At 33.8% G+C, this 24,813-nt stretch overlaps 2 protein-coding genes and 1 pseudogene across 4 annotated transcripts; all 3 read left to right on the forward strand.

Moving 5' to 3' along the window:
* Window positions 1-225: 225 nt before the first annotated feature.
* Window positions 226-6,773, forward strand: Pex19 (peroxisomal biogenesis factor 19). Of its 3 annotated transcripts, none has more exons than XM_011060307.2 (6): window positions 226-392; window positions 1,061-1,374; window positions 1,670-1,852; window positions 1,903-2,067; window positions 5,844-6,074; window positions 6,177-6,773. In XM_011060307.2, exons 3-6 carry the CDS (start codon window positions 1,763-1,765, stop codon window positions 6,399-6,401), a joined length of 711 nt encoding a protein of 236 aa, XP_011058609.1. In that variant the 5' UTR covers window positions 226-392; window positions 1,061-1,374; window positions 1,670-1,762; the 3' UTR covers window positions 6,402-6,773. The 3 variants fall into 3 exon arrangements, with proteins under 3 accessions (XP_011058609.1, XP_011058608.1, XP_011058606.1); XM_011060306.2 differs by having other exon boundaries at window positions 228-392; window positions 1,925-2,067; XM_011060304.2 differs by lacking the exon at window positions 226-392 and having other exon boundaries at window positions 1,021-1,374; window positions 1,922-2,067.
* A 5,644-nt stretch (window positions 6,774-12,417) lies between these two features.
* On the forward strand, window positions 12,418-14,858 carry LOC147910758 (uncharacterized; annotated as a pseudogene).
* An 8,180-nt stretch (window positions 14,859-23,038) lies between these two features.
* On the forward strand, window positions 23,039-23,570 carry LOC105148524 (uncharacterized). The gene is made up of 2 exons (XM_087404069.1): window positions 23,039-23,131; window positions 23,203-23,570. The coding sequence occupies exons 1-2, from the start codon at window positions 23,039-23,041 to the stop codon at window positions 23,437-23,439; spliced, it is 330 nt and encodes a 109-aa protein (XP_087260195.1). The 3' UTR covers window positions 23,440-23,570.
* The last annotated feature ends 1,243 nt before the right edge of the window (window positions 23,571-24,813 follow it).

The following is a 24,813-nucleotide window of genomic DNA, read 5'->3' on the forward strand; positions in this document are numbered from 1 at the left end:
AGGATAGTACTTCGACGCCATTTTGAATTCAAATGTTAATTCAGTAGGTACATTCAGAAGCGACGATCGCTCATTGAGCGCTCACTGAGCAAAAAAGGGATTTATCTATTATTAATGTTTATTTATTATAATTAGTAACGTAAATAATCTTTAATATCATTTTTCTTACTTATTTATTACTGTTTTTCTCTAATGCCTTTAGGCCGTTATATAGCGCTCAGTGAATGGTAGAGCACAATTTTAGGTTGCTCCATCCATGTACAAAAAAATTTCCATTTTTCACCATCCTAGGGAAGAAGTTACATAATCGATACCCTAGAGAGAAAAGGAAGAAAGATGCTGGTGCAAAAGTTTAGTCAAAAAGAACAGACCTAGATTAAAAAGTAAAAAAAGTAAACAATTTCTTCATTAGCTTCAATAATTAAAATTTTCATTTTTCACTTTCCATCCTGGGGATAAAGTTTCATGACTAGCCTAGTTTTCACCGAGAGTTTAATCCGGATCAGAATGTAAGAATCAACCAACTACAGTCGAGTATTCCCCTGTTACAGTCGAACGACAGGGGAATGCTCGACTGTAGTTGGTTGATTCTTACATTTTGATCTATATATTGGATCATCTAAAAAGTATCCGCGGTTTTTTGTCACTAGATGTGTGTGATGGTCATATATTGGGTCATCTAAAAAGTATTCGCGGTACTTTATCACTAGATATATGACCATCAACATACATCTAGTGAAAAACCGCGGATACTTTTTAGATGACCCAATATCTAGTGACAAAGTATCGCGGATACTTTTTAGATGACCCAATATGTGTGTATATGTTCATCACGCATAAAAATTTTCACTTTTCATGTTTCCACTCTAGAGAAAAAAAATTTTTAAGCTATATATTGGGTCATCTAAAAAGTATCCGCGGTACTTTGTCACTAGATATATGACCATCAACACACATCTAGTGACAAAAAACCGCGGATACTTTTTAGATGACCCAATATGTGTGTATATGTTCATACATGCATGCATAAAAATTTTCACTTTTCACGTTTCGACTCTAGAGAAAAAGTTATATGATCGATATTCTCGAGAAAAGAAGAGGAAGAAAGATGCACTGGTGCAAAAATTCAGCCAAAAAGAAGGCCTGATTATATTGTACAATAGAATATCTAGGGAATCCGAACGCACCTCAATTTATGAAGATGGCCTAGGTTGGAAACCAATTAGGGATTTGAAGAAGAAGAACCATACGTGATAGTTCTCTCTCTGTGAAAAGAGTGTAATAGGATATTAAAAAATCACGGAAATATGACTGATAATATCGAACAAACAAATAATGAAACAGAAAATCAAGATTTGAACGATTTATTGGATAGTAAGTATATCTTATATGTTTAAAAAAATCGATCTAACCTTACGGAAATCTATGTCGCAAGTTCAGTTCTACGGTCATTAAACAAATAAATTATTCATACTTACTTAATAAATTGTTTTGTAATTTTAAATACATATCTTTGACATTAAGGAAGTATAGTAGTTAATATCATTATATGTAATATCATTATTTGTTTTGTAAACTATAAATATCTTAAACTGCCGTATATATATATATATATATATGTATATATATATGTATATATAATATGCATTAAATTTTGTTGTTTGTTTAGGTGCTTTACAAGATTTTGATAAAGTATCCTTATCAAATGTCGAAAAAAGCAATGACATAAATACAGCAAATTCACAGAAGCAAACAGATAAACATGAAACGTCTGAGGAGAAATGGACAGAGGATTTTCTCAAACAAACAGCTGATCAATTTGAAAAAAATTTACAAAATTTATTGCAAAATGGTGAGATAATTAAAAATATATGAAAAAAAACATTAAACAAATATTTGTAGAATAATAATTTATTATCAGAAGATAGCGAACTGGAAGCTGCTTTACAGAAGCTTGGACAAATGTCGGCCAATAATGCAATGGATGAAAAAAATGTGAATACAGACTTTCAGTCAGCTGTTTCACAAGTTTTGAAGGATTTAACTGCTAATTCTGAAAATTTACAGGTATTTAATCTTTATAAGGATAATTAAAAAATATTGAATCAATGAAATATCTCAAAGACAAGACATCTTGGGAAGTGTTTCAAATACAAGTTGTAGGATTTCAACAAATGTATGAAATGGCGATGATATTGACATTGATAGTGATATCCATTAACTTTGAATATAGAGGAGCTCTCAAAGTTAACTTTTAAATTTTGTTTGGAAACTTTATTCAATGTTCTCTTATTAGTTATCAAGATCTTAAAACACTATGATGAAACTCCTTTTGATTAAGTATTTTTTGAAATATAGGTTAACAAATTTCAGATATTATTAGATATTAATTTCAGTATTTAACTAATAAATTTTAGGTATAGAGACAGCTAAAAACTTGAATATTGTTCAGGACTTAAACATAACTTTGACAATGTATGTTAAAGTCATTGGAAGTTGTTCCTCTTTTTTTAATTTTAATTTTTGTAAGTTTTACGTCATATTCCAGTGTGCCATCTGGTTCCAAGAGCACAATGGATTGCTTCATTTTTAAGTCACTGATGTTTAGGGAATTGATTTACTCTTGTAAAGTCTTAAAAATAAAACATATTTGTGTTTTTAATGCTCCTTGACCACAAGATATAGAATATCATCATTCTTTTCACAATATATCTTGGATCTGTTTCTAGAATCTTTCTTAAGAGCTTTAGCTCCAACGTAACAGCTAACGAACTGTAGACATTTGAAGTTAAACTCGCATTATAGAGATGTAATCTGAGATAATTGCTAGCGAGAGATCAATCAGAATTGTTACGGTACAGGCTAACTCTTCTATTGATCTTTGCTACTTTCAATGATGAATGTTTCAGTACAGAGATTTGTTCTGATCTCTTCTATTTTTTCCTTTTCCTTGTATAGTAGACTCAAAGGAAATGCCAAATAGTATGTTTTAATTGGGGAAAAGTTACTATTTCTTTACTTTTTATAATAATTTGATAATGATTGCAATTTTTTATGACTGTAATAATAATTAACTAAAGAGAGATTGCTCTAAGATTGGAAAAGTCACTTTGAAACAACTTGCATTATTTAAACAACTTGCATTATTATGCGTTTACTTCTGAAAAAAGTAATTTGTAATAAGTAACATTATTTCATTATAAGCAACGAGTAATATTACCTTGTTATAAGTAACGACTAAAAAATAATGAGTTACAAATGGCGAATTAATTTTTTTTAGTATTACGTGAGACCGGCGTGACTTTCCAACCTTAATATAACTGTTACAATTATAAAAAAAATTCGTCATTGTCAAATCGTATAATAAGATAATGATAAAGAGAGTAACGGTATTACAAATAAATAGAATTTTTTTTGGGAATTTTGATGTGGGAGGATGCTGAAACATTCATAATTAAAAGTCGCAAAGATCAAAGCAAGGGATAAGAGAGAGATTCTCTTGATTGGACATGTGGAGAGTGCAACTTATACTTCACTGTATTCAGGAAGGATTAACTGCAACTTATATCTCACATTCTTGAAAGGATTAAGAGAATGCAGCTCGTATCTCACACTATTAGGGGATGCGTTCCACTTAATGTTTGCAACACTCACATGCATCTCTGACATGCATCATTTCATTCTTGTTTAATATTTGATGATAATAGGAATGAAATGATACTTACAAGTGGAACACATCCTAGGAAAAATTAAGTGCAGGATGTGACTGAATTAATCCACTCATTCGCAAAAAACAATGGTATATTTCATGCAGCTTCATATATGACTACAGATGTATGAGGCACTCCTAAAATGAAAATAAAAAATAATCTCTGATGGCCTTGACATATGACTGAATAACATCCAAAAAGTTTTGGCCATCAGTCGAACATCTTGAATAATGTTAATGCCAGCAATAAATATGTTATCAATTCATCTCGAAAAATACGAAAATATCAAGGAATTTCATTGTAATGTTTTGAAGAGATTATGATATTAGCTATAATATTGAATAAAAGAGGTTTTCATTAAAAATTTTAAAGTTAATTTGATAGCTGCTCTATGGGTGCGTTTCACTTAACGCTCGCGAGCGTCATTTCAGCTTCGTAATAATCGAATGTCAAACAAGGATGAAATGATGCACACGAGTGTTGTAAACACATTAAGTGAAACTCTATATCTACTCTTGTGGTCAAGATCAAATGAGATATCGCAAAGTGATTCATTGTAATCCTACAATTTTTGCATGACATTTTTTTTCTCGAACTATTTTTTAGATATTTTACAACTTTCTTTTCAAGTCAACTTGTATAGTGTATGATGCTTTTATTTTAAGCCTCCGTTGACTAAATTAACCTTGAAGATATAATCGATTTTTTAATTATAAATTCTGATAGGTAAATCTGTAAAAAATAAGTAAAATCCGATTTCTATGATAGTAACAGTTACTAAAGTTTTTATAAGATTGTTTCTCAGATTTTTATATTGTCTAGAATAATATAAAAATTTGTACTAAACCTCAAAAACCTAGATTGTTAACGAAAGATGCGAAATTTCGCATGACCGACGAAAGATTAAAATAAGATCATAAGTGACAAATTTAGTTACTTTAATAATTATATTAATAGTTATTTTAATATGGTACAATATTGGATATTTTTTGTGTCTGATTCGATCGATTTCTGTTCGTGCAAATTTTTCACTAAAAATTCGATTAATCTTTCATTCATTATTTTCTTATTAAAAAAAAATTTGTAGTGGAGAACATCTGTGCGCAGTATAAAGCGACTGCAGCTGTCAGTTTCCTTGTAAATAGTATGTAATTCGATTCCGCATTTATACAATAATGACTCAGAATTGTACCGAATGTATCCTTTTTGTGCAAAGTAAAAATTGTATTAAAAAATTGTGCGCGCGTGCGCGTGCTTATTAAAAATCTCTTATTTTTGTGTGCTCAAATAATTATATTTTTTTAAAAAGGACTTCACCATAATCTTATGAAAATTGGGTTTCGACAGAATTGTCTGAAATTTTGATATGTTGTAGCTTTCAACATCCTGAACAAATGTCTCCATAGGCACAACCCCCAGAAATCCAATCAATCCTTTTCCCGTAATATATAGCCTGTTATTGCAATTAGGCCTACTGATCTTTACTTTGTCGATTCGTAGCGAGCGAAGGATTGTGATCTCGAGAGTTGTGTCTATGGAGACATTTGTTCAGGATGCCGAAAGCTACAACATATCAAAATTTCAATTCCGCCGAAACCCAATTTCCATAAGATTATGACGAAGTCCTTTGAAGTTCTTGTACTTTTTTTTCAAAACATTTGTTTGTATCTAAACTAAAAAGTTAGCCATTTTTATATGCCTTTATTATAAAAAGTTACATTTTTTTTAAATCAAATTACACTTTTACTCAACTTATGATTTTTTTTAAGAAAATTCAGTAAATTATATTACATTTAATTATTGTCTAAAACGAAATTCAGACATTATTCTAGAAACTTGTTCTAGAAACTTGAACGTATGTTCATGAATTTTTAAATATTTTTGAATCACTTTAAATAAGTGGAAAAGTGAACAGACTCGAAATATCCAGATTCGTATCGATAATATACCGATTTGTGTGTTGTACCATATAAGGATTCATAAAAGTTATCTTTATAGCAATAATACTTGCCTATATTGATTTTTACAATTTAACATTTTTTAAAATTTATAAAAGTAACCAATAATAGTAAATAAGTAATATTATTTTCTATTCATCTTTCTGATAAGATCAAAATAAATAATACATTTTAGAATGAAACAGATGTAGCAGCTATGCTTGAACAAACATCTTTTGACGGCGATACTGGTGATATATTACCATTTATGCAAGGAATGATGGAGCATCTTTTGTCAAAAGAAATTCTTTATCCGTCATTGAAAGAACTATCTGATAAATATCCAGCATGGTTAGAGGAGCATAAAGCAACTTTAAATGCTTCTGATTTAGAGAGGTATACAAAACAGTCAGAATTGATGCAAAAGGTATGTTAATAATAAACTAATAAACTAACCAACCTATGATTTATGTGGAAGCTTTACACAATTAATATATATTTATTTATATATATTTATATTCTATGTAAGGTATGTATTGAATTGGAAAAAGAAAAGGAAGACGATACAGAAGATATTAAACAACATCGATTTGAATGTGTATTAAAATTTATGACGGAAATGCAAAATTATGGTCAAGCACCTGACGATCTTTTTGGCGAACAGTTCTTGCCTTTTCAATTTGATTTCGGAAGTAATCCCACTTTTCCATTCCCACCTGGAGTAGATTCTCAGCAGGATTGTTGTATTAACTGAATATATATGAATATATAGCTATTTCAATATGTTTCTAGGATATTATATAATTTCAAACATTTTATTTATTATCTTTATTTCATAAGTTAAAGAACAGTTAAAGTTAACAGTTAAAGAAGAGTTATATTGTTTGTTTTCTACAATAACATTGCTAATATATGAACATATATACAAGATATATTACAAAACCTATCTTTATGTGGTAATTCTCTTTGATTTTTAGAATGACCTTTTGGCAAAAATAGTGCAATAAATGTAATAAATTTTAATTATGTATGTTTTATAATATAATACGTAATATATATACTAGAACTGTAAGAATTATTTACTAAGGGATGTAATATGAAAAAAATTAAAAATTTTCTACTATAATTGGTTTTCTATCACTGCATGAATTTTAAAAAGTTATAAAACTGGCTGTGTAAAAAACTTTTAGAAATACATATTTTCCTGTTCATATTATGATCATATAAGTAATATTTGTTGTAGCCTTGTTTACATTCTTATGTCCTTCTATATGCCATCAATGTAACAAATCTGACAAATTTCTTATCCTGATAGTCGTTAACTTCTTTCGTTTCATGTAAAAACGCGTCGAATAAATCCAATTTTACGTAAAAATGAATTTTTAGTACTCAAATGAAAATAAGAATAGTAACTTTCTATGGTCTTGATTTTAATAAATGTTATCCAGGAGATCGATTTTGTATCTCGAAACGAGGTGAAAATTACAAAAGTGAGCGAACTTACTAGAATAATGATAATTTCATTGGTCAACATCTAATAAATTTGTTCATTTTTGTAATTTTCACCTTGTTTGAAGATACAGAATCGACCCCCCAGGACATGACCTTGAATAATGTTCAAGAGGTTTCAATTATTGATCGGACTTGGATAATGCTAATGTCGGTATTGTAACTTTCAAGCCTTATAACTTGAAAAGTACTTGATGAAAATGAACTTTATGTTTTGGAAAGCTCTTGATATACTAGCTACTAGATTCTGGAATAAAAAATAGCTAGTGCATTTCATTTAATAAAACCGATGTGACCTTGACCTGACATTGGCGACACCCAAGAACAAACGGTGTGCGAGTTTAAAAGATCTTTTAAAAAAATCAATATAGATCTTTTTAAACTCTACAACTTTGTCTGAAATATTTTTCCAAATAAATCAATATTTTTTTATATTAACCGTTCCAGAATTTTTAGATCTTACTGTATAGTATATATAAGTTACATGGAATTATCTAAGCATTAAAGATCCAACTTCGGCCGTTAGATCTTCATCTCTTATTAATTGTGTTGTAAAATTAATTTTCCATTTTGTAAATAAAATCATATGATTTCTTTACATTGGCTGTATTCAGAATTATAACAAATCACAGTATTATAGTTTACGAGATATTTTATGTTCTTGTGTCTTATGTCTCTTATGTCGGAAAGATTCCACGATTCTTTTCTTTCACGCAAATGTTACTGTCGAACAGAGAATAGATATAACCTGTGGGAATTAATTTGAATCTTGTTTAATCAGAAGTATGAAATATCAAACGAAAAAAATTAATAATAATAATATTAATTAATATTAATTAATTATAAAACTATGTGATGATATTACGTAATAGAGTGATCAGGTATCTAATAAGTAATAAGGGCGCATTCGTACCTTAATGGAAAAGCAGAAAACGGAAAAGCAGCAGCTAATCAGAATTCGTGCTAGTAGTAAAATAAGTAGTATAGAAAGCAGAAATGTCGACTTCTACCAGCGGGACTTCTGATTACTAGAGAGTCTATAATCAGAGTGGCGCCATACGGGTATCACTTGTGATTGGTCCGTCATGTTTTAGCCATTCCCTCCAGTTTTTTAAACGCATTATTTTCTAAATTTTGAATTCATGCTAAAAAATGCTCAAAAATTGTGACAAATTAAAAAATAATAAATAAATATTGTATATAATAAATAAATATTGTATATAAAATAATAAAACTTTTACATATATTATTTATTATAAAATTTCATTTATTTTGTACTATTGCAATATTGTACATTTTGTAATATTGCACATTACTTTATACAAAACGTTATTTATTGCACATTATTTACGCTATTAAATGCGCTAGTTTATTATCCATTCTCTGTTCCTACATTTTAGGAGCATCTGTAAAATGCATCTGTAATAATATAAAAGAAATAAAAAATTCAGAAAAATATTATATACCATTTTTATGTATATACCATTTCATAAAATATTATATATTAAATATCGTAATTATCATATTATTTGATTTAGACTCACAATGCAGTGATATATAATTGAAAAGATTACGACAAAAAGAGAAAGAATTAAATTCGTAACCAATATGATGACTGTACATATACTTAGTGCCAAGACACTTCAGATATTATAATTAATCTGTGTATATTTTATGTTACATTTTTATTTTAATATTTTAAATAGATTATTTATAAAGAATAAATTACTTTACCTCACATACAGATGAATTTTTTGACGGTGTCCAATTTTTATATTTGCCATTTATACTCTTTAACCAATTTATTGGGCGTTTTGTGTCTTTCGGAATTATTTTCATAACATATCCTTTTTTTAATGAATTGTTACAAAACGGTATTGTACATCCAACCTCTATTTCTAAAATAATTTCAATAATTTTATTTTTATCAATGTACCTTTACGTATCTATGTCGTTCAATGCTGTTGCACCTAACCCTAAAAACTGACAGTCTGTTGGATAGACTGAGACCGTATATCTCTTTCTCTTTCGTAGAATTTTGACCATATTTTTTATAAAATAATAAATCATCTCTCGTATGACGCCACTCTGATTATAGGCTCTCTAATAAACATTATAAACTGTCACGGCGTCGTGTGTCCACAGAACATATATCAAGATTATTGTTAAAGTAGAATTGTGAAGAAAACAAAATTTAGAAATAGAATTTATTTCATTATTATCTAATAAGGTAAGTTGTATATTATGAACATTGTAAAAATATCATAGACTATAATAAGGAATAATAAAGATAATTCCATTACGTATCATTTCATTCTTATGTATAAATTAATAATTTATTACATATAGAAAAGGATGATGAGCGTGCGTGCGCGCGTGCGTGCGTGTTGAAACTTGCTGAAGGCAGCTACATTCCTGGTTGGAAATCGACGTGCATGCGCAATAAAAATTGGGGACCACATAAAAAGTTCAGTGTCCATACTGTATGTACTTATACTAAGGCACTATAAATATGAGTATTCGCATATCCGCCATTTTTACTTCTTTTCCCACTCTTTGCTCTAATCCCACTGAGCTGAGAATGTTATGATCGTTACGGTTGTGATAGGTTATCGCTTCTGTTGGAAACCTTGTAGCTTCATATTTATGTATTTCTGCACTTCGAAATTTTACCATAAAACTAAAATACGAAAAGAAGGTATAAAAAAAACTAAAATATTATATATTGACGAAAGCAAAAAAAAATTATAAAATGCCGTATTGCGGTAAACTGTATCAATAAATAAAAAAAAAGTATTCGATTATTTAAATTTCCTGCGGATAATATTCGTCGACAATTTGCTGTATTGCTGTAAAATAAATACATGACTTGTGAATAAACATCACTACATTTCCTCGCAGAGAAATTTCATTTTCCTTTTCTTCAAATTGACATATATATTTGGCACCTTAACTAAAAATAACTTGAATTTGCTAGACACTCTTCAGGTTCTGCACTAATATTCCAATAGATATTCAACTGATTTTGAGAGCAAAATGGAATGAAAGGAGCTACATTTCAAGCAGCAAATACAAATCATAACCTGTAATGACCATAACCCATCACAGTTCAGTGATGGAATGAAGACAGAATAGGGAGTGAGAAAAGGAATAAAAATGATAGACGAATATATACGTTTCTAGTGCTCTACTTATACTATGATTCTGCGTTGACAGTGGCGACACAGAATCAGACGATAGTCTAGCGAAACCGGTAACCACACACTTAAGCACGAGCTCATGTCCGTGTTTCGCGGCGCGCTGAGAGTGAACAAGACAGCGAGCTCCTCATATTAGTCGCTTATTTCAAGCGACCGAAAATGTTTTCTCGGCAATCTCGGCCGTTCAGCGACCCTAGGCATCAATAAGGGGCGGGGGGCATTCTAAATAACATATAAGTTTTAATAAATTATAGTAATAGTGTACCCCTCCCATTAAGTACAATGAGTATCCTCCCATTAAGTATAATGAACCTCCAGAATAGTATAAATCATTTATTTATTTGCGTTAAAACGCAATAGTTTATGAAATATTTAATTGTTTATGATTTTTCATGCGCATTATACAGTATATCCCTCCTTCATAAACTCGAGTTGCAAGAATAGTTCAGTAGAAATAGAATTTTACCGGAAAAAAATTATAACCATCATTTCTTTTCATGGAAAAGCCATCAGAAAAGAAATGCGTATGTTTGAGACTCAAGAAGAAAACTTGTGAAGAAAATATGCAAAAAAAATCGAATAGTTGCAAAAAGCACCTTTTTTTTTATAAAACGAAAGATATTGATTGTATCGAAAAAAATTCGGTAAAAAAATGTAGATATTCGAAATATCTACAAAATGAAACGTGGACCATTAAAATCGATCTATTAGTTCAGTAGAAAAAAAAATAAACACCGAAAAGGGTCTTTTTCTGTTCTCTGTTCATTGAGAAAACGTTCGGCAAAAAGTATACGGACTATTCAAATACGCTTCCAGAATATAGAGATAAAACAAATTTATTTTAAAGTGTCATTGAGTTGTACAGCGAACGTAAACAAAGCGTCGTTGAGTAGTACGCGGCACCGCCACCAGAGAGACTTAGTGAGAACTAACTTCTCAAATTTAAAAAACTGCACAGATTAGGGTAAAAGACGTAGCATTTTTTTCAGCCGAAAGATTTTTCAGCTATGTTCTAATAAAATAATTTTTTGAAGTGAGCCCCTAGGGTTCCAAGAAGATAGCACTTTTTTTAGATATTTACCGAATAAATGAAGTATATTTTAAAATATCATTTGCTTACCAAGGACTTCGATTACATTTCATTCACGTTCGTCTAAGAATTCGACGATAATCCGTTTATGTTCTCTAGACTGCCTAATCACGCTCCGTTTACATTCAACGAACATTCTGCTTCGTGCTTGCCGAAGAACTTATCTACAGGGTGCATCCAAATCCGGACAAATCTCAATTTAAATTTTTCGCTATATTGTGTCTCCGCCAGAGCTTGTTGTTGGTATCCGAAAAAGCCTGATGCTTCTAGTAAACAGTCATATTCTTAAAATGGCCGCAATGTTGAAATCAAGAGCATAATCGAAAAGTCGTTATCATCGAAGGCCTCCTCGCTGGGCGTTCAGCAACGGAAATAATTCAATTCTTTGGATACTCAAGATCAACCATTTATGACGTTATGATAAAATATAATATATTTTTAGAATAGTTTGTTATGATCCAAAATCATACTCAAAATCTATGTCTACAGATTTTCTGAAGTTAAAGTATCACAAATCAAATCACCTATTTTTAACTTCAAAACTGACATACTTTACTTTAAAACGCAATCATTAATTCGACCTAATTTGTATATATAAAAACATAAGCTTCGAGCATCGCCGGTGATTACGAAAAATCAAGAGGACACACGACTACTGTGAGAATCTCCGTTACTGCGAGATGTCATAAAATTGTAACACATTGAGTACTCGTAAGTGACAATAAACCTTCTTACACCACGAACGCTGGCCTATATTAATTGAAGGACCTCGAGTCCTTACCAAACGACACCTCCCACGTCCAATCTGTGATCCCGCCACACCTGAGCGGTATGTCGTACCTTGATAATATGACTGGTTAATGTAAATTCTATAAACGGTGCTCGGAGCGGCACTCTTGCACTTTGAGCGGTACAACATTTGGTGGCAGCAGTGGGATCCAGCCTTACCGGAATTCACTCAAGGACAACGCATGTCACAACTAAGCAGAGCAGACTACGTATATCGACCAACTTCAACATCGGTAAGCGAGCTGATCATGCGGCTTAGGCCAAGCAAACTATAAGCACTAACTGTACTTCTACTGTAAGTCGAAAATTTTTGCAAACCGTGTGAATGTCGGACAATACTGATAATCTTCCACCGAACGCATCGTGGTTATTAAGTCCACAAGCACAGCGCGCAATAGAACGGTTAAATTCACTACCTGTAGCAGACGGAATGGGAGATTCACGAGAATCGTGACAACCGCGAAAATCGCGAGAATACTATAAATCGTGAAAATCGAGAAAATCTCATCGAATTAAATTCAAGCGAAGAACAAAACTCTCATGAAAATAACAAGATCGTAAATTCCGAAACAGGAAACGACGACGATACCTCTATGTTTAGTGACGATAGCACAGACGATAGGCGAATAAATCATAACAGAACTTCTAAAGAGTAAAGTCACTCTCAGACGGGAATACTCCCTTACGTCATACGACAGTAGCATTTTTAATCCCAAAGAAAATTACACGGTCATAGAAATGCATCGCACTCTGCCTAGTGCAAAACGACAAGTACTGACAGTCCCATCCGAAGAATTAGTGCAAGCTGTAATGGAACCACAGTTACCAGCTGGAAACGATATAATGATTTGCAAACAGATCTCTTACGCAATGTAATGTTGGGAATTAGAGAACTCTGGGAAGAAATGGAAACTATGCATAAAAGAATAGATAAATTAGAGGATCATCGAAATACTCAGCACGCGACACACACGAGGAATGATTATCGCTTAGACAACATTTACGGACGTACGACTGAGGACGTACGCAATCAATACCCACACGTAAACGAATGTATGAAACTTAAGAAGCATGAGAAATGATAACCCGAATTCGATAGAAATTCACAGGCTAAACTAAAAGAATTTCTAAGCGCATGTTCATATGCCATAAAAACCATAAATCCAATAGATGAATGAACGTTACTAGATGCTATATTGTGCACCAAGTTAAAAGGCAAAGCAATGATAGATTTCGAGACATGGGATATATATATATATGACTTCCAACAATTAAAATCGGAGCTAGAAACTTGTTATCTTAGCAAAAGAAGCACTACTCACTTACAAATAGAATGTAATACTATTAAACAAAAATTGGACGAGAACGCTAGACAATACGGCTTGAGAATCGATAACTATCAATGGAATATATGAGTCGATGATCGAAGGACAGGAGCATAATAGCAAACAAAAACGCATAATTCTAAATGCTATCCAAAAACAAGCTCTACAGAATTTCCAAATAGGATTGCGAGATAAAATCAAATTATTTGTGAGGTCACAACATTATGCTACACTGCAAGAAGCAATAGCAGGGGCCACTGCCGAAGAAAAAATCGAGGAACCACTTGGTAGGAGCCAAGGAACCCTCAATACTTAAACTTGTCAAATCATCACCGAGGATCATATTGTCAAAAATGTGGGAAAATGGTACACAGTGGTCAAGAATGCCGAAACAGCAGATACGCTGACCAACATTTGCCAAAGCCGAGCGGATAAGGTAACATAAATACAGCTGCAAAATATTGCAATTACTGCAAAAAGACAGGACACATCCGTAACAAATAGTGAATGTTAAATGGACGCTTAAGAACCGCATCAGGAGGAAGCATGAAAACGCATGACGGAAAAACTCGAAGGCAGGGTACAGCAGAAAATGGTGATGGAAGGAGCAGAACCGATTTCGCAAAGATGAAACCGCCAAAATTTACACGCGACTAAAAATTTCGCAAGTCACTAAGATGCCACGAGCCAGTGGCAGGGCTGGATTTAATAAATTTGCAAATCAAAGAATTCAAGAAAGGAAAAACTAAATTTCTTTTCAACACTGGAGCAGCAGTAACCCTCGTAAAACTACGAAATTTAAGGAGAGAAACGTTCATATATGAAGACAAAATGACGTTAGCTGGAGTTACAGGATACGAAATAATTGTTATAGAAAAAATAATTGCTACTATACTATTAGGTGAACGCCAGATACAACACCCCATATATATAATTGCAGATGATTTTTCCAATCGACTTCGAAGGCTACTTGGAGTTGATTTCCTACGAAAACATCTTGCGAAATGCGATTACAGCAACAAGCTTTTAAAAATAAGAGACAGCATATTGAAATAATAAGAATCAACCCTAGACGCGAGACAATCATAGAAGTCACCACAACTACGAACATTACAGGAATAATTCAAGCCGAAGAAGCGCAACCAGGAATACTTATTGGAAACTGTCTAGTACAGCCGAAAAATCATCTCTGTCTGATCAATATCATAAATACCGGAGACGCATGTAGAAATGCAAGTATCTTGCGTAACTCCGATAGAAATAGCGTCAGAAGACATTTGTGAGTCGTCTATATAAAAGGGAGAAGAAAAAGAAGAAGAAATTAAGACAGTAATTTCAAGAAACACCTGCATCGAAAATACTTTAAAGTTAGAACATTTAAATACTGAGGAAAAGAAGAGCATAACAGAAATCTGCATGCAGTACAATGACATATTCCATTTGAAAGGAGATCCATTGACGCATACTAATACTGTCGCACATGAAATTCACACGCAGGTAGACAGTGCGCCTGTTAATGTGAAACCATATCGGATAGCATAAGGAAGCATAAGGAAGAAGTATAAGGAAGAAGTGCACAAGCAAATACGCACAATGCTTAAAGACGAAATAATAACCAACGAAATAGATCAAGAAATAGTCAGTGAAACGCGCCATTATTTGTACCCAAAAAGACTGATGCAACAGGAACATCTAAATTACGTATAATCGTAGACTTTAGAAAATTGAATGACTTGACTATAGGTGATTCTTTTCCTCTGCCTAATATAATCGATATATTGGATCAGCTAGGAAACGCTAAATTAATACTTTGCTACATTAGACCTAGCGTCTGGTTACTACCAAATTCCTATGACTGAGTCGGATAAAGGCAAAACTGCTTTTTCAACCGCTTATGGGTATTACGAATTTAATCGGCCCTTCGGACTGAAAAATGCAGTCACTTTTCAAAGATTGATGAATTCTGTTCTAACTGGATTACAAAGTGTTAAATGTTTAGTATACCTAGATAACATAGTGTACAGAGCCAGTTTATAGGAGCATAAGTCGAAATAATCAATAAGCTGAGACAGCACAAATTAAAATTATGGTCAATCGAACAACAAAATGCGTTCGAATTGCTAAAAAGTAAATTGATTACCGCACTCGCTTCAATATCCAGATTTCACACGAGAATTTCTTGTGACTATCAATGCATCTGATTACACAATCGGGACTATACTCTCTCAAGGGACTTTGGATCAAGATAAACTAGCATACACTAAAAGATAAAATAGCATACACTAGTCGCATAATGTCAAGAGCGGAGAGTAAATACAACACTACCGAAAAAGAATTATTAGCCATTTGGATAGTTAAGTTTACTGACCATATTTGTATGGCACAAAATTTAAAATAGTAACTGATCATGAGCCTTTAGTGGTTGTTTAATGTAACTGACTTTAGATCAAGATTAATTCGATGGAGATTCAAATTAGAGGAATACGAGATTATTCACCGTGCAGGCAAGATGCACATGAACGCATTAAGCCGATGCATAAATATTATTACTTCACCAGAAGACACGACAAACGAAGACACACACGAGGGAAATAACGATAAAATGAATGAATATAACGACGTAGATAAATAACGAATACTTTATGAATACCACAACTCACCTTTAGGAAAACATCAAGGAATGGAAAGAACTATTAAACGGATTTGATTGAAACACAATTGGCCAGGATTAACTATACATAGAAAATTATATCGCGAGATACGAGACATGCCAGAAAAAAATTAAAAGGCAGAACAAAGGAAAGGCGCCACTGGAAATCACAAATACAGCTTGACGACCTTTCAAGAAATGTGCTTTAAGCATCGTCGGCCGCTGAGCAACCATGGAAATAAATATATATTGACCTTCCAAGATAATCTCACTAAATTCAGTAAAACTATTCCCATACTAAATCAAGAAGCCGCCGAAATAACAAAACAATTTATATTTAAAATTATTTTCGAATATGGAATATCTAACAAAGTATTGACCGATCAGGGCACAAACTTCGTAAGTGAAATGTTTAAAAATGTCTGTAAACTAGTATCAGGCTGCTCCTCGCCCTGATGAAGTGGACTGCAAGGCCCACGAAACGTTGGCACATCAAGAATGGACCAAGACATGGAGAAAACCCGCGAAGCACAGATTAGTTATATAGAAAGCACCCATGGAAGCATCAAGAAGAATGTCTGTAAACTATTACAAATCAGTAAAGTACAGACAACTGCGTATTATCCTGAAAGCAATGGTGCGTTAGAACGCTCTTATCGTATTCTGGCGAAAGTATTTGCGACATTACATTAATGCGGATCAAATAGACTGGGATGAATGGATTCCATACGCCATGTTCATATACAATATTACTCCATACACAGCAACAGGATATACTCCATTCGAGAACTAGTTTTTGGATACCAAACCGACGTTACTCTCTGCACTGACAAAATCTCCAAATCCTATGTACTATTATGACTATTATGTCAAGGAGTTAAAAGAACGACTACGGACAACCAATCGAATCGCTAGAGAACATATAATTAAAGTTAAATTAGCCGCCAAAGAACAATATGATAAAAACACTAAAGCTATCTTATTTAAACTAGGAGACAAGGTATTGCTCCACGACGAAACTCTGCGAAGAAATCGATCGAAAAAATTAGATTCATTATGGACAGGACCATGCGAAATTATCGAGAAATTATCAGCTGTCAATTACAAGATAAAAATAGGACGAAAAATTAAATGTATACACATCGTCTAAAAGCATTTATCGAATATAAAATATAGAAGATGGAAATATAGAACTAATAAAATAAAGAAGATGGAAGGAAGATGAAAATATATATAAGTTATGTCTAAGCATACGTATCTATCTCATCTTATCCTCGTACTTCCTCCTCCGAGGATTCGCTAAGAAACTCAATGAAGTTCAACAAATCTTAAACCTCCCGGTCAGTAAATTCAACATCGTCTATAACTCGTCTTGATTTACAACACCATGAACTGAATCAGCACGCTGTAGCGGTATATGAGACAACATGATTACAGTATAATTGAATAGCAACGATTAAGAAAGCAAAAGAAAGGCGAAAAGAAATATAATAAAATATAAAAAAAATTTTTTTGCATAGTATCAGCAAAATACACCGGTCAATAACCTGATACATTTATTTCAAGTTGATGACTGCTGGTTCAACAACCGGGTGACATATAAAGAATGAAGCTTACGAAGTAAAAAATTTTTTATATGAGCCAGGATTATACTATGAAAAACTAGGAGAATTGTATCAAGCAGAATCATCATGGAAGCTAGTGATAAATATTGACATTGGCTCGATAAATAAGCGAATTTACACACTACAAGATTATATCGATCATGCTCATCACTTGTGTAAAATCCAGACAAAAGGACGCGAAACATACGAAAATATGAAACAGCTAATCGAAGCGGAAAATCATAAAATAGTTACTTTAGCCGATCGAATAAACACCATTTATCAAACATTCCAAAATAAAAATGTGGATTAATTGATGGAATAGGTGGATCCATTGCTAAAGCACTTTTTGGCACTATGGATGCTTCGGATGAAAAAAATCATCAAATTGCGAACAAATTGCGATTCTAAATAATAAACAGCAAACACTTCATCATGTCATGGCGAATCAATGAAAAATTCTAAACACCACACTCGCGCATGTCGATGAGTTACAAGAAGTAACCAGCTACAATGCTCAATTACTTTTTAACATTATCACTAGAATAAATAGCAAGATGGCCAAACAGAACTTAAGAGAGGAGATGGATGAATATTTTCTTACACTAAACGCCATTATTACGGACATCTTACAAGATATAAATTCTATTATCAACCATCTCACTTTTCTTAAAAAAGGAAGACTACATCTTGGGATTACATCAATAAATGAGATCGTAACCAGCCTGAAAGCTCAAGTACATTTGCCATTAGGACTCCATTTCTCTTTCAGAATCCTTGAGTGAAATTGAATTATTGATAGAAAAATGCATCACTGTCAGTGCGATTATGACGAACCAAATATACCATTTTGAAATTCCCTCTAATCTCTTATCCGAAATATGATATACTCAAGGTCATACCATTACCCATATCCGACCACGATAATGTATGCTCTGACTGAAGTAGATCAGACCATAATAGCCGTAGATAGCGAAAATCAGCATTATATGATGTTAACATGCGAAGATTTAAGCGTAAGATGTAAACAAATTAACTATATTTATATCTGCGAACACACCAATCTTATATACCATGAAAACACAAATTCGTTAGGTGAAATTCAAATGTATGTGCAAAATTCTAATTCTAAGATATGTGTAACACGCGATACATTGAATCTAATCATTCCATATGGATAGCCCTCGAAAATCAACGAACATGATTATACTTTACCCCTTATGAACAAATAAATACTATAGACTGTAAAAATCGTGAGGAATATAAAATGAAAATTGTAAGAACGGGAGAAGTTGCGCTATACGGAGAATGTAAATTAACAACTGCGGACATGATTGTAAAAACAATAGGAACCATCAAAGTTACAACCATTCAAATTCGCTAATCAGAGTGCAATTTAACCCGTGTGCGAAATCAACTAGAGCATAAGGACTTAAGCCAACCGGAAGTAGTAAAATTAAAAAAAATTATTCGTGACCCGACGGAATTAATGGATTTAAGCGTCAAACTACAAGATTTAACAGCAAAATTAAAAAACGCACGAAATTCATTACTTCTGCCGGAATTTATTAGGTGTATAACTTTGCTTCCGCCGTTTTTTTCCGAAATTCGAGGCTTTATTGTAAAAAACTGATTATACATTTATGATTCAAAGTATTGTCCATCGCTGGCCACTACTTTCTCCCATCTTTCGGGCAGCGTACGAATCCCGCGTCGAAAAAACTGATCATCTTTTGAGGCGATCCATGAATCGGTCCAATTTTTTACTTCTTCATAAAACTGGAAATGCTGGTCAGCCAGGCCGTGTGCCATTGATCGAAAGTAATAGTCAGAGCTAGCAATCTGGAGAATTCGACGGGTGGGGTAGGACTTCCTATTTCAACGTTTCCAAGTATGTCTTGACCACTTTTGCAATATGGAGTCGAGCATTGTCATGCTGCAAAATCACTTTATCGTGTCTCTCGTTGTATTGCGGCCGTTTGTCTTTCAATGTTCGGCTCAAACGCATCAATTGCGTTCGATACTGATCGCTTGTGATTGTTTCAGTCAGTTTTAACAGCTCATAATACATTACGCCGAACTGGTCCCACCAAATACAGAGCATGACCTTGGAGTCGTGAATATTCGGTTTGGCCGTCGACGTGGAAGCATGGTCGGGAACTCCCCATGATTTTCTGCGCTTGGGGTTATCGTAATGAACCCATTTTTCGTCCCCAGTCACAATGCAATGCAGAAATCCCTTCCGTCTTTGCTTTTCAAGCAGCTGTTCACAAGCAAACAAATGCCGTTCAACATCTCTCGACTTCAACTCGTATGGCATCCAATTTCCTTGCTTCTGAATCATTCCTATGACTTTGAGGCGTTTTGAAATGGCTTGTTGAGTCACTTCCAATGATCGTGCCAATTCTTCTTGATTTTGACACGAGTTTTGATCAAATAATACCTCCAATTCTGCATCTTCGAAAACCTTCTCTCTTCCACCATTATGCTGATCTTCGACGTCAAAATCACCTTGAAGCGTTGAAACCACTCACGCCACGTTCTTTCACTAATAGCAGCCTCATCATAAGTATTTGAGAGCATTCGATGAGTCTCAGCCGCAGATTTCTTCATATTGAAGCAGAAAATTAAAACCTTCCGCAAATGACGAGAATTTGGCTCGTAAACTGATATTTTCAATCGAGAATAACTTTATGATGCAGACACAAATCGACTAATGTTTCTATGGGGTTATATTGACAGATGCCCAAGTTTATTGTATGACTTCTATGATCTATTTATTTCAACCACCACTGACCGCTAAAGCCATCTGTAGAAAAACGTCGGAAGCAAAGTTGTACACTTAATATTATATATACAATTTTAAGTAGTACTATTACAATATATTAATTATTGTAATTATTGTAATAATTGTATAACTATCAACAAACGAAAGAATCGCGCGGCGAATGTAACAAATCTCGCGTAAGAAAAAAAAAGAAAATGACAACCCTTCGTTTTCTTTTTTCAATGAGGGAAGGATGTTATGACTCAAATAGGTCATACCCAAAATCTACGTCTGCAGATTCTCTGCAGACCAGCAGTTAAAGCATCACAAATCAAGTCACCTACTTTTGATTTCAAAACTGACGACATACTTTACTTTAAAATGCAATCACGCATTAATTCGGCCTAATTTGTATATATAAAAACATAAGCCTCGAGCATTGCGGATGGTTCCAAAAAGTCAAGAAGACACACGACTACTGTGAGAATCTCCGTTACTGCGAGCATTACTGCGAGAAGATTGGAACACATCGAATACTCGTAAGTGACAATAAAACTTCTTACCACGAACGTTGGCTTAGATTAATTGGAAACCTCGAGCCCTTCCTAAACGATACCGCCATGTCCAATCTGTGATGGACACGCCTGAGCGGAACGTCATACCTTACGGTAGGACTGGTTAACGGCTGACCCATAATTCTATAAACGGTGCCCGGAGCGGCACCCTTGCACACTGAGCGGTACAACAAGTCCAATAAAGGTTCCAGTATACCAGCGAAGAGTCACTCGAAAGAACGAGGATTAGTCACACCGCGAGGATTAGTCATTAAAAGGGCTTAAGCGCTGATTTGGAATAACTCAGGGCAATTGTTGCGAAAATTAGCATCGATTATTAGTGTAAGCGAACCAACAATGCATCGAATTGCCGAAGAAGACCTTCGATACAAATCGTACACATTAAAGATACGACAGATATTCTCTGAAGCTGCCAGGACAAGTCAAGTTGACAATCTACTATTGTGTTCTTTGAAAAACGAAGCATTGGAACGAATCAGATTCTTTTCTGACAAAAAAATTTTTACTGTTGATGCCAAAATCAAGGAATGATGGTCTATAATCCTGGATGTCCCTATTGTCACCAGAATAAAATTTCCAGCCAATGTTCACGTGCAAGTTGTTGTGTCGAGTGAGGATGATGCCACCACATTTTTTTAAAAAAGGAGAAACTGTCATAAAAGAAGTGTATTTGCGCGTTCTGATGGATGTAGTGAAACTATGGATGGAAACTGTGGCAACCGGAAGACTATATATTTTTCAGTAGGACGGTGAATCAGCTCATACAAGTCATTTGATTCAAAATTGGCTCTCAGACAACGTCGATATGTTTTGGTCCAAGGAATTCTGGCCTCCCAACAGCCCAGATTTAAGCCCAGTAGTCCCTTGGACTACTACGTATGGAGCGTAGTTGAAAAGGTCACAAATAAATCTCGGCATCCCAATGTGACGTCATTAAGGGCCGCTATTCGAGGCAACATTCGTTGGACACTGCTACATTACAGCGTGCATGCGAACGTTTCAGACCGAGAACAGAGGCTGTCATTCAAGCTAATGGGGGATATATCGATAATAATTGCTCTACGGGGATCCCCCAAGTGTCATGTAAAAGGATTTTTTTGTAATATTTAATTTTTTATTAAAAATATTTAATTTTTCATTAAAAATATGTTTAAAGAAATTGTTTGATTTGTCCGGATTTTTACGCACCCTGTATACTTTAATGTTTCTTTAACGTTTAGTTGACGCTTCCTTCCGTTTCATGTTCCAATTTTCGCTTCTTACGAGTTTAATTTACGTTTCTGTTACTTCTTCCTTACACTTCCTTCACACTCCAATTAACGTTTTATTGACACTCGTTTTACGTTTTATTTTCATCAGGGCGGCTTCCCTCACTCCGTCCGGCGCACTGTCTCGTCCACGTTCTTCAACTTTCCAATGGTTTTAAACAAATTTTTTCGACAACAAAAAATTCGAGAATTTTTTAATAGCAAATTAAATTCTTCTTTGATAAATTGATGCCAGACGGAACTTTTAATCTTAAAAATTAGAGCTACAGTGATTTTTTGAAAAAAATTGTTGTCTCGGCCTTAATAACACAGGTCAACATTTGATCTAAAAGGATACTCTGGAAGCGGACTGGTCCCAGTAGGTTTTTTGGGTCGCTGATTACGATGAGCGGATTGGTTAAGCTTCATCACATCAGGTTCAAGGTCATTTCAAGGTCAAGTGGAGAGAAAACCTTCGAAAAAATCCAAAAAAATTCATGGGTATGTTTTTGAGGTCCCCGAATCCAAATCCGTAGTTCGTTTGAACCCACGACCCCTCCTAGAGGTCATTCAAGGTCATTCGTAGGAAATTTGTAGGTCAAGTAGAGAAATAACCGTCTGAAAAATATGAAAAAATGCATGGGTATGTTTTTGAGGTCCCCGAATCCGAATCCATAAATTGTTTAAACCCGCGACCTATCCTAGAGGTCATACAAGGTCATTCTAAGGTAATTTGAATATAAAGCACAAACAAAATGTATTCATACATATCTTTTTTGAGTTTAGCTTTCGATTCCAGAATTTAGGTTTGGTTGCAACCAGGGCACCTCCCCGTGGTGACGGTGTGCAACGGAGTTGTCTCACTATCCGGCGAAGTCCCTGGGTTACGCCGTCATGGCAACTAAACGTAGAAAATTTACGAGACAGGGTTTCGGATACCCAGAATCGGCGGCTGGTCAAGGTGGGGAAGCGGGCCCGCAGGCGTCGTCATCAAGCGACCGTAGCTCTACAGTGGTGGAAAACTTGGCCTCTGTAGAGTCGAATGCTACAAGACATTTGTCATGTACTATTGACGTGAACAATTTTTATTGTTTGTGGGGAGTTTATTCCACAAAAGAAAAAATTTGTATTTTCAGATGCTTTGAAAATAAAATATAAACAACTTTATAGTATTGATACAAGTTCATTGGACAACTCATATACTCCCAAAACTATATGTTCGAGATGCCGTAGTGTTCTTAATGAAATTAACAAGCAGGTATTTTCTAAACCAATGATATGGAGATCCCCAACAAATCATGCTACCGACTGTTTCTTCTGTTTAACAAACGTGAAAGGTTACAACCGAAAGAATAAAAATTTAATTTCATATCCACAAGTCAGATCTGTGAATTTTCCAGTTCCTATTCACACGAATACTAATGATAGCAAGGAAATAAATGAAGAGGAACTGGAAGATTTAAATGATGAAGATTTGTTAGATGGATCATTGGAATGTGATGAGAGTCAAAATTTTAGCACAGAAGAGTCAGATTTTGAGGAAAATACGGCAGATGCTGAGAAATGGGACCAAGATGAAGTGAGTGATCTTTGCAGAGACTTAGGACTCTCGAAAGAGAGCTCAGAACTTTTAGCATCCAGACTAAAAGAAAAAAAAAGTCTTTCTACAGGAACAAAAATTTCTTTGTATCGTTCGAGAGAACGAACTTTCCGAAAATATTTTTCAAAAATGAAAAATTTAGTTTATTGCCATAATATTGAAGAGTTAGTGAAAGAATAGAATAATATAGATATATAGATATAGAATATAGATATAGAATAGAACGATATAGAATATACACCAAGCGATTGGCGACTTTTTATAGATTCGTCAAAAAGAAGTTTGAAAGCAATCTTGCTACATAATGGAAATATTTATGCCCCTCTGCCAGTTGCTCATTCAGTTGTCTTAAATGAAGAATACCATAATTTAGAATTGTTGTTACAAAAATTGAAGTACGAAGAAAATGAGTGGTATCTGTGTGGAGATTTAAAGATATTTACAATTGTACTAGGGCAACAATCTGGAAATACTTCTTTTCCGTGCTTCATTTGTGAATGGAACAGTCGAGCTAGAGATCTGCATTATGTGAAAAAAGACTGGCCTTTGAGGCAGGAATTGATTCCTGGCGAAAAAAATATCATAGGTCCAAGTTTGATATCAACTAATAAGGTCCTTCTTCCACCTTTGCACATAAAATTAGGTATTATCAAACAGCTTGTCAAGGCTATGAGCCGAAATGAAAGTCCCGCTTTCATGCATATTTTTCAAGTACTACCTAAACTTTCGGAAGCAAAAATAAAGGAAGGCATCTTTACTGGACCACAGATAAGAGATCTCTTGAAAAATGATGAATTCGAGAGGAAGATG

This window comes from Acromyrmex echinatior, chromosome 1 (assembly GCF_024713525.1).
Source record: "Acromyrmex echinatior isolate Ae372 chromosome 1, ASM2471352v2, whole genome shotgun sequence".
Taxonomy (NCBI): domain Eukaryota; kingdom Metazoa; phylum Arthropoda; class Insecta; order Hymenoptera; family Formicidae; genus Acromyrmex; species Acromyrmex echinatior.